General features: G+C 46.8%; 3 protein-coding genes across 3 annotated transcripts; 1 reads left to right on the forward strand and 2 right to left on the reverse strand.

Moving 5' to 3' along the window:
* Positions 1–2,064: 2,064 nt before the first annotated feature.
* On the reverse strand, positions 2,065–3,994 carry PtA15_2A604 (uncharacterized protein; the record flags this gene model as incomplete). The annotated part of the gene is made up of 3 exons (XM_053166641.1): positions 2,065–3,183; positions 3,278–3,398; positions 3,693–3,994. 3 exons carry the CDS (start codon positions 3,992–3,994, stop codon positions 2,065–2,067), a joined length of 1,542 nt encoding a protein of 513 aa, XP_053017842.1.
* Positions 3,995–4,843: 849 nt separating this feature from the next.
* PtA15_2A605 (uncharacterized protein) lies at positions 4,844–6,790 on the reverse strand (the record flags this gene model as incomplete). Its single annotated transcript, XM_053166642.1, has 11 exons — positions 4,844–4,899; positions 4,988–5,161; positions 5,256–5,382; positions 5,476–5,537; positions 5,644–5,773; positions 5,867–5,945; positions 6,065–6,080; positions 6,161–6,268; positions 6,375–6,447; positions 6,542–6,640; positions 6,731–6,790. The coding sequence occupies 11 exons, from the start codon at positions 6,788–6,790 to the stop codon at positions 4,844–4,846; spliced, it is 984 nt and encodes a 327-aa protein (XP_053017843.1).
* Positions 6,791–6,878: 88 nt separating this feature from the next.
* Positions 6,879–9,587, forward strand: PtA15_2A606 (uncharacterized protein; the record flags this gene model as incomplete). Its single annotated transcript, XM_053166643.1, has 5 exons — positions 6,879–7,260; positions 7,337–8,304; positions 8,400–9,089; positions 9,186–9,299; positions 9,381–9,587. The coding sequence occupies 5 exons, from the start codon at positions 6,879–6,881 to the stop codon at positions 9,585–9,587; spliced, it is 2,361 nt and encodes a 786-aa protein (XP_053017844.1).
* Positions 9,588–10,628: the final 1,041 nt, after the last annotated feature.

A 10,628-nucleotide genomic window follows, 5' to 3' on the forward strand; every position in this document is an offset into this window, starting at 1 on the left:
TGCGAAGCGCATTCCTCACATGCCCCCTCGATGAAACGGTAACCTTACTTCCACCTCAAGGATATGACTGCCCTCCCAACTCGGTTCTTGAGTTGAAGAAAGCAATTTACGGACTGCGTCAAGCGCCGCTCGTATGGTACAAGCGCCTAACGGCATACCTCAAGACTCTCGGATTCAACATCGCTGTCTCCGACCCCTGTGTATTCTGGAGGCAGGAGGAAAAAGGCAGGCCGGCAACCTGGTTGTTCGCCCACGTGGACGACATCGTAATAATCAGTAGGCAACCAGAGGTCTTCAAAGCTGAGATGGAGCGGGAGTTCGAGATCAAATACCCCGGTGAAGCGGAGTTTCTCCTCGGAATGAACATCGAGAGGTTTGAAGGCGGCCTACAAATCAATCAAACGCAATATGTAGAGCGAAAACTAGTCGAATTCGGTCTTGAAAAAGAGCACCCTTCAACCTGCCCCCTGAACCCAAGGGAGCGCCTCGCCAAAGCGACGGCCCATGAAGTTGAGACCTTCAGGAAGCTAAATGTCAATTACCGAGCGCTCGTGGGATCGCTCAACTACCTAAGCATCCTCACAAGACCGGACATTTCATTCGCGGTCAGCCAACTGTCCCAATACTTGGAGAGCCCCGGCATCAAGCACTACCAAGCGGCAGTACAAGTCTTCAACTATCTCTCTGGCACAAGACACGTCGGCTTAACATTCAAGAAATCAGACGTCTCGAACTTACGAGCCTTCTCCGACGCCGACTGGGGCAATTGCCCTGATACTCGTCGATCAACCACAGGTTATGTGGTCGCAGTCGGAGCTCACCTAGTCAACTGGAAGTCCAGCAAACAACCAACTGTGTCCTTGTCTACAGCCGAAGCGGAGTATAAAGCCTTATCAGATTTGGGGAGGGACATCGCGTGGTTCGCGAGTCTCATAAAGGAAATCAAACTCCAACAATCAGTAGAAGACGTTGAAGTTTCTGTCGACAACAAAGGAGCTATAGATCTCGCCAACAGCGAAACTTCCCAGAACAGCTTCCGCACGAAGCACATGAACATCAGGCTTCATTTCGTACGCGAGTTGATTCTTTTCCGCCTCATCAAGCTTCGATACGTCAAAACCAACTCCAACGTGGCCGACTTCCTCACCAAAGCACTCGGACGTTCGGTAATCCGCCGATCCCTTGCGAAGATCGGAGTCATCCAAATCTCCAACATTACTTCTAATCTCACAACTAGAAGCACGCGAGGCTGTTGGAATACAGGCCCAGGCCCGCAGCAACCAGCCAGGAAGCTAGCGCGGCTCAACCCAGAAATAGACCCAGCCGGAGATAAAGGTAAGCCCTTTTCCCGAGCCCAGACCCACAGCCCTAACAAGCCAGACAGCTGATGTGTATCGCCACGTCGAACACAAACAGTCCCAGCCGAAGTTAGAAACTTACCGGCCCAGAACAAACAAGCCCAAGCAAACCACAGAACCTTGTACGTTCCGGAGGATAGAGATCAACGGATTCAAACAGATAGCTGACTGAATCTCGTTCATACCTAGAACCCTCGCGGAACGACTCGGCACAAAGACCAGGCAAGAGCTACTCAGCAGAATCACGGAAGACACCGATCACCGTAAGTTCCAGAGTAGCTCCCCAGACCAGACATAAACCAGAAACCGAGCTAAGTTGTTACGACGCTCGTGAAAACAGACAGATCCACAGCGGAACCTTTTCGCCAGGACAAAGCGAGATTATTCCAATAATCCGCCGTCTCAACAAACTCATAATCAACCACCGACAGCAGCGCACGCTCAAACCATTCCTCTCCTCCCTGTCATCTCCTACCCCAGACCAGCCATCAGGATCTCGTGTCCTGCCTTTAGGTACATAGAAACACAATCTACTTGTAATTACAAATAAAGTAAATTGTACCTAACTGGAAATAAAACCTTTAGTTACTCCAATTCTTTCAGACCACACTCCAACAAAAAAATGATCATGTTCTTGCAAAGTCTACAACCCATGAAGTACTCAAGAAGAAAGGGATAAAATCAATGATCAAGAACACAGAAGGAATCACGAAAGACGATTCAAGATGGGCTGAATTATAATTTGAAAATCGTAGAAAAATATCAGCACATCAGAATTGGAATTTTGAGGATCAAGTTGAGGAGCGGAGGAGAGATGATGATTAGCATAGAAGCCAGAGAAATGTAGTGGTTGAAGATGGTCGGGTTTATTGGACTGAAGAGGGCCAGCTTCCTGCTCAAGTAAGATTGAGCCCAGAGCGCCGAGGAGAGGGTTAAGAGGGTTAAGTTTAGCCTCAGAGTTCGGACTTGAAGTCACAGCACCTGTACTGCTTGCGCTGCTGTCACCTTCATTTTCATTTTCATCGTCATCAGTGTCAGGATCCGAGAATGGTTGAATGACTGTCGAGGTTGGCGTCGTCGGCACAACTTTTGCAGCATTTTTCTTCGCTAATTCGGCCAATGCCGGGATCCCTAGGGCTGGGAAAGCTCCAAAGTATCGATGGTCGACGGTAATTTCATTGGTGCTATTTTTGGTCTCATTTACCCGGCTTGAGTTGTGGGAATCAGCAATTATACCGGTGAGGTTGAGTCGGGCTATTTGCTGGGTCAAATTTTGTTTGATTGTTGTTTCTTGCCCTTGCAGGATTTGAGAATTGCTTGCAGAGGATTTCCGGGTGTTTGCTTCGAGGCTTCTGCTATTTTCAATCGCCTGTAATGGTTCGCGATCCGACCGGTCATCTCGAACTACTGGTGTAAATTTACCGCTGTCCATTGTCCGTTGCTCACTGGGAGGAGACACTTGTTCCTCTACGACGTTTTCGATAACAGATCTACCGTATTGCTCGTCTTTGATGTGCGTAGCTTGGGTCAAATCAGTGTCCCCGATTGAAACTAAATGACCGGAAGAAATGTTCGATTGGCCAGATAAGAAATTATCATTGATCCAAAGGTTGAAACCTCCAATCGAGTTTTCCGAGTCATCTAACCATACGTCTTGCCTAATCGTAGTCCAAATTCCTCGACTAAGCCTCCGAGATTCACCGCTGAAGACCTTGGCATCGCTTGAATCACAGTCAAATTTGTTGAGTTTCGCACAGCTTAATGATCCATGTTGATTCGATTGTGGATTTTGAGTATAAAATCCGACCATTCCATCTTCTTGGATCTGTGAGTTCATTTAACCAGAGATTAAACTTGAAAATGTTCATTGCCCCAAACACACTGAAGGTAAATTAAAAATGTGCATTTCTCCAACTGACCATTACGTGGGCGTGAAAGCCATCGAGTGGTTTGAAATTTTTCTCTCCAAAAGTAGTCCCCCCGTAGATACCGGGAAGTTGTATATGACTAAAGAATTCAAACTCTTCTGGAATGAAAAGCCTGTAGGAAAAAGTGACGTTTTTAGCTCGACTGATATTCACTTTTCGAAGTCCGGTCCCCAAAACAAAGACATGAAAGTAAGCTTCTTTCTGTCACTGTTGCATTTTTCTTAAATAAATCCGTTTTGAACAGGCGCGTGACTTACAGGGCGCGGCATAAAAACTATCCCCTGGAATCGGAGGTGGGTTTGGATTTTGAAGGTGATCATAAGTTTGTGAGTATTTAACCACAAAAAGGTCCGCTGAAGTCAAAGCAAGGGCTTTTTTGGCTAGAGCTTTCTGGGTTTTCAAATACCGTTCGGGGACCTCAGTATTGCGAGAGACGACCAGGAAGTTTTCTCGAAGCATTGAAGACGAGTTTACGGGTATGATTGGTCGTAGATCATCCAACGTAAAATTTGCAGGCATTCGCCATCTATCTTCTGCCTTGGTGCTTTGAAGTGGTAAAATTTGTGGCTCGTCTAATATCGACGGTTCGGATGGTTGGATTGAGGATGTGTTAATCGAGCCAAGCTGAATCAACAACGCGTAGAGCACACAGAGGTAGCTCCGCCGTGTGGGCTGGAACGCATGATCTTCAAAGGAGTAGGTTTTCATCGTGGATAGTGACAATGACACCACGAGCTGGATTTAGATGGCCACCTGGGCTGGGTATGATTAGTCTTGTTGGTTTATAGCAATGGCCAATCGTTCACAGTACTTCATGCGCGTGAACATCTGCTGAGTGGCCGTGCGGAGGAGAAGTTGTGATCTCTGAGGTTCGACTAAATCAAAATCAGCCGTTTGGCAATACAAAGCCAACAAGGCTACTACTCCAGGTACATTATATCAATTATTTTCTAAGCTTCGAAACCAGCTTCAAGAGTGAGTCTGGTTATCATCAACTGACCACCGGCAGCTTGAGCCATTGCTGCGTTGAAGGCAAAGGTCGGACCGCAATCTAGAACTCCAGTGCTACCTGCAGAGAACTTGAAAGCCTCCATGAGTTATCCCCGTTGTATTGGAGTCTCCAACAGTCTGTTAAACGAATGTCCGCAGCGCGTTACTCGCAGGAAATCCGGGGCATACCATCCTTCTTCTGAGAAGTTGGCAGCAAACAGAATTCGAATGGGTTCCTTTGTGCACCCTGCGGAACCTTTTTATGTAGGTCTTGTTTTGGAGTTCCGCTATCAATTTTTTGACCGAATTCAATACAAATGCTTCACCGGCAGATGTGATACAAAAAGAAGAAAATTGTCTACATCTCTTGCGAGCACTGCTCAGAGCGCATTTCTACTGGTACATGTGATGATGGGGAATATGCGCTAGATGTTATAAAAACTATTATTTGATTAGTACTTGAATACAAATGCAGTGATCATCAGTCACAGAAGTCCTTCGTGTCTTGAATCTGAACAAATGAGCTAATATGTATGCATGCAGCATGAGCCGGGATCTCAACATTTTTTAGCAATCTTCAATCCCGCCAGTAGCTATCTTATAACTGGCTTCTCCCTCGGGCACTGTACGAAGACAAGGTAGGTGATTAATAAGGGGACCACGGTCGAAAGGACGGGCAGAAGAAAAAAACTAGAAGGACATTAAACCCACTATCAGGGCTATCGCAGAGCTTTGCTACCCGTTCATCTCCCCGACCCTTGCGCAATGAAATCCTCGTCGAGGCCGCATGAGCCAATACATGCCCCCCGACAGGCTTCTTATCGGCACCAGCAAACATGCTGGCGGCTCCGGGATCAGCTTGAACCTGGTTGGTCAAGAAGATGCCTGTTCATCCAAGCACGAAAGAGACAAATTAGCGCATGAATTTCTCCGAGTGTTTTTCAGATAATAAGTCTGATGAGAAAAATATGTGACCTACATAAGTTGAATTCTTCTGAGATACGAGTCAATCGAGCCAGCATCTGATTCAATTTTTGTTGGCGCTCTGAAAGCTCTCCTCTTCCCGAAAAATCCACGCGGAATAGAGCCATGATCGAGTCAACAATCTGCATCCACAAGCATAAGCATCTGACCCGTTAACGACATGCTAGGAGCTAAAAATACGTGGAGTTAGCTTCGGAGAGTTTCTCCAAACTTACCAGCAATCGGAATGTGCCATCTTCTGCGAACTTGGCCGCGAGGTGAACAATCAACTCCATTTCTTTGAAGAAGAAATTTCGATTCCCGAAAGAGAGACATTTTGTGAAAGGCTCATCAGACAATCATCATACAGGCACTGAGTTCTGTTTGACATGTGTTGAGCTTACGGTGTTCACTGTTAGCAGCTCGCCCGACTATTATGTTATCCAAAACCGCTTCAGGGTCCATGCCGAATCTATCGGCAATTGTCCGAATTCGTTCGGGGCGGAAGGTCCCTTCGGTATCGATGTAGGCAGCCTAAAAAAGCCAGCCAAGAAACCTCGGCTTGGTTACTTTCTTCAAAACGGGAGGAAAGCTCTTTTAAGGATGATGGATTCGGGCATTATGTACTTTTCCTCCTCCACCGCCCATCTCCGGTGGGAGCTGTGCAGTGACGCAGAGTGTGTGGCATATCTGTGTTTTCCCACAACTTCCGGTCAACAAAAGAAAACATTTATCAATCTAAACACTCGACAGTAAACGGTATTGTTTCTCTCACCCTACGAGTACGAGGGATTGAATTGGGATGAAATGGCTATCATCACTTACCGGAATTCTCCGTACACTGGCGCCAATTTTGTGTCTCCGGTCAGTTCAATCCCTTGGTTGAATCCAAACCAGAACCGAAAGAGGCAGATAAGATACCTTCGGTAATCGATTGGCTTTGAATCCCACCACCAAGCATCGCATCAACTGCTTTACTGCCGGTCGACAAGGTGATTATTTTTTCTCGGTCAACTAGGACATCGGAGCCTGACCACCAAAAGCAAGTGTTATTTCATTTTGTTTGATTCTTTGGGCCGAAACATGTTCCTTCCCTCTTTCAAGAAGCTTCTTAGATTTGATGTAAATCGCTTACCCGTTTTAAACAAAGGTCCTGATAACTTGGACGCAGAATCCTTAATCTTTTCCACTTTAATCTCACTAATACCCTGTGTTCAAAAGGAAAGCGATGAGATTGTCGATGATCACAAGAATCTAGAGGGGGCGTCGATGGGGCAAAGAACGAAGGAACAGGACCCTAACCTTAAGGCTTGTGAGCTGTTTTCGAGAAGCGGTCAACACGGCCTTGATGGTAGCAAATCCGCCATCTTTAAGCTTCTTTATATCTTGAGCCGAGATGCCCTGATTATGAAGTCAAAGGTTTTCTCAAGTTAGGAAGCACACCAATTAATTCTGATTGTGGTTTCGAGGAGGAACCCGAATGATGTTTACCAATTCTTGTAAGGCATCCACATCGGTATAGAATCTAGCCTCGGGAACACTTTCAGTCATCCTGGATATGTTCTCTGGGCTCCGCGATATTGGATGAGGTTGGAATCCAGGGGTTTGATTGAAGTAAAGGATAGGATTGCAGTGATTGATGCTTTTAATTGGAAGTGAGCTCGCGTGGAAGCTCTTGACCATCGACCCCTTCCCACTCCATCCCCGGCCTCCTATCCAGTTCGTCAGCTTCCGGCTCGTCCATACACCCTCCGTAGTCTCGTCCGTTTCGGTGGTCTCGAACAAGATGCGCTTGCAAGCTTCCAGCCGCTTAAACATCCCGACCCCTCGAATTACCCTCAGCTCAACTGAGACCATCCCGCGGTCCTCTCAAACTTTTCATCGGGAACCTCCTGTTGGACGACGGCGTGCTGCCTATTCCAAGAGGAATGATATCGCGTGGCCAGCTGTCTCGCCTCTCGCCGTTCAATCGACTGCGATCAGCCTGCTTGTCAAGTCCTTCGGGGCTATGTCCGTCTGCAGTCCTATCCAGTCACCCTCGCCAATTCACACATCTCCATTTCTCCTCACATCCCCATCGATTCCACTCGACCCCAGCCTCAGATCAGCACCCATCCGGCTCGACATCAAAAATACAGTCATCTAATCCAAGCGGTGGCCAGCAGCATGACCACCAATCACTCATTGCCAGCTATCTTCCCTCGATCAGGTCGCTAGCCTCAAAACTACCTTCCAACCTCAGACATCCACCCACTGCATCCGATCTCCTACCTCTCACCAAATCGACCCTCGATCGGCTACATATACGACTGAAATGGCTCACCATCCGCTCCTTCCATCCCTATCGGACCGACGATTACTCGGCCTTTGCATCTCTCTTCGTACTGCTCAACATCATCCTTGCCGCGATCGGAACAACCACCTTTCTGGGCATTTTCCTATTCCTTTTCAACAAGGCAGGCATGGAAGACCTCGTAGCACGTTGGCTGAGCAACCGGCTCTCGAACGCAAGCGGAGTAGAGATTTCATTTGACTCTGCCCTCGTGCCCCGATGGACCGACGGTATGATTCGGTTTGAGAATGTTCGGGTCTCTCGTGGTGGTCAATCCCTAGGGCCCGATGCAACCAGACTAATGAGTCTCGTTTTGGACAGTAACATCCCCAACCCGCCCCCTCGTCGAACCCTTGACCTTTCCCCACTCCACCCTGATCAGCACCCCTCAGCATCAGAACAAGAGGCCCAGTTCCCAGATTTCACATCACCTTCAGAACCCGATCCTGCCTTGGCCAATTGCACTCACTTCTACCTCACCATTGCTTCCATCGATGTCACCTTGAGTCTTGGTCGATGGCTCGATGGAAAAGGCCTTCTCCGACAAGCTGAAGTCAGAGGCGTACGAGGTGTGATCGATCGTTCTCACCTACCTACCTGGTCTGGCGATAGCACCGTTCCGATTGATAGACGTGAATTTAGAAAGGTGGCAACTGCGGGTGATTTTCATCTCGAACAGGTCATGATTGAAGACCTACTGGTCACCATATTCCAGCCAGGCAACTTTCGTCCAGTCAGTAGGATTTGTAGGCTTACCCCTTTCATCGAAGGATGTAAGAAGAAGGAAAAACTGATGCAACACTTCTATTGATCCATCCCCAAACACAGTACACGTTCTCAATTTTCAACGCCACATTCCATAAACTTAGAAAACAGTGGCTGTTCCTTGACCTTCTTAGCGCCGAGCGAATGGCTGGACAAGTAGATAACTGTTTATTCTCGTTGCACAAGCCTCAATCGATCACTCAATCAAATGCCAAGGTTGGTCTCTGTGAGCAACCCCTATCATCCAGGCAACTCGAAAATGGGCGAGAATCGTATAAGCGATATAAGACGCGACTCTCAAGATTTCGGATCGATGGCGTCCCAATCGATCACCTGCAGGGCAACTCAGCTGGTTCCGACTCTGATGGCCCACTCAGTTGGATTAATAGTGGCCGGGTTGACGTGATTGCGGATATCCGCTTACCGCTAGAAATCGACGAACTCGATCTGAGGACGGTGGTCCGAGAAATTGTCGACAATTTCGAGAAAGAACTAGACATCAATCAGCGAACTGTGCATGATGATGGGAATGTGCATCATTCGTCAAACAAGCGGAACGGATTGATTAGCGAGCGTCGAAATCTGATCAAGCCTCATCTGAAGTCCCCTAACGTCGAAGACTCATCGGAAGTTGACCCCTTGTCTCACAACCAGAACAACGATTCAATATCGGAACGGAACGATCAAGAAACAGAAGAACAAGTTGTGATCGAGTTGGATCTGAGGTTCAAAGATCTCAAAGCCAGCGTACCAGTTAAGTGATCCTTATTATCTGCATAAGCCAGAGAAGTAGGTATTATTAGAATATTAATTCATAGTCGGCCGAACGTCGGACGATATTCTGAGCAGATTTTCAGCAGCAGTCTATCATATGTCAACAATGCACTGGTCCGCCCGATCGTTGCATTCATCAATGCCAACCGGACGTTGATACCGATCAAGTGTCAGGCGAAGCTCGACCTGGTAAGTGGTTTTCCTGCTCCTCGGTCTATCGGTCTAGCCTTCTCGGTCTCATGCTTACTTGGTCATGTATGTCTTTTGTAGGAGGAGTTCAACGGAAGTTGGACGACATACGACATCGGCTTGATTGAGATCATCTCGGAGCAGGTCTATGAAGCCTTAGCTTACCACGTTGGAAGCGACAAGGTAGCCCAAGCCAATCGATTACATAAGGTGGGCAGATGGGGAATCCAGATGACTGCAAATGCTATCCTCAATACTCTCAAACAGCACTGGGATGCTGCCCATTAACCGTTTCGACGTTGTGCAATCAATCCTTGCCAGTTAATTGGTTTGTGTTCTGAATGACTCCGTAAAGATAAACAAAGCACCAGTTCGAAGGTCTTGCTTTTTGCTCATGGCGGACTCGTGAAGATTAATTGCCCAATTCATCTTCAAAAGTAAATTTAATTTCAAGTTACGCGCTTCAAGTAGTTCTTTGTTCACCTTTAATCCTATCACCAACTATTTTTTGGGTTTTGACCAGTCTTCAGCCTCTTGGTTATAAATAACTTCTTAATTTTAGTTGGCTAAGAGCAACTCCATCGCGGGAGCTTTCCCAAACTTAGCTAAGCCCCGGGATGCGAAGCGCCTCCCCGGAGGGAATCATGCGGTATCGGTGATTTATGACTGAGAGGAATGTCCAAAAACACCATTTCCAACAAATGTTGCTATTTACCTCCATATATTTCACCCAGATTTTTGGATAATCTGAAAGCCCAGCATCTTGTCTAATTTTAGGTGCTCTTAGATCATCAAATTTCCACATTCCTCACTCATAATAACCCATTGAAGATGGGGGGTTGCAAAAGCCAAGCCTGAGTTCCGTAAAATATCATTTTTAGTGCAAATCCATACACTTGCCCCAAGAAAAAACGGACAGGTATCCAGGACTGATGTCAAACCTTGTCAAACAACTTCAAATGCTATTGATTGCACTTTCCAATTGCCTATGCCATGGAAGATGCTAGTGGGAACATGCATTTGGGCCTGTTAACTTGAGATTCCAAGGTAACACATTCAAAAAACAGTCATGCCTTGACTGTTGTTGTCAGCATGAAGTTTTTTTTTACTACACAACTTATCTCTTGGGTTTGGGAAGGATCAAAAGGCAAACAAAGGTGGCATGAGATAGCCTGGATTCTGATGAGTTGGTGTAAATGTAGAGGGTGATTAGGAACCAGGAAACCCCCTATAAATGGGGGTAATGAAAATGTATGGTTTGTTTGGCAAAAAACTAAAATGGTAGGCACAAAAATGGCATGACTCGGTAGTAACTAAGATGTATGAAAT

Source organism: Puccinia triticina, chromosome 2A (assembly GCF_026914185.1).
Source record: "Puccinia triticina chromosome 2A, complete sequence".
NCBI lineage: Eukaryota > Fungi > Basidiomycota > Pucciniomycetes > Pucciniales > Pucciniaceae > Puccinia > Puccinia triticina.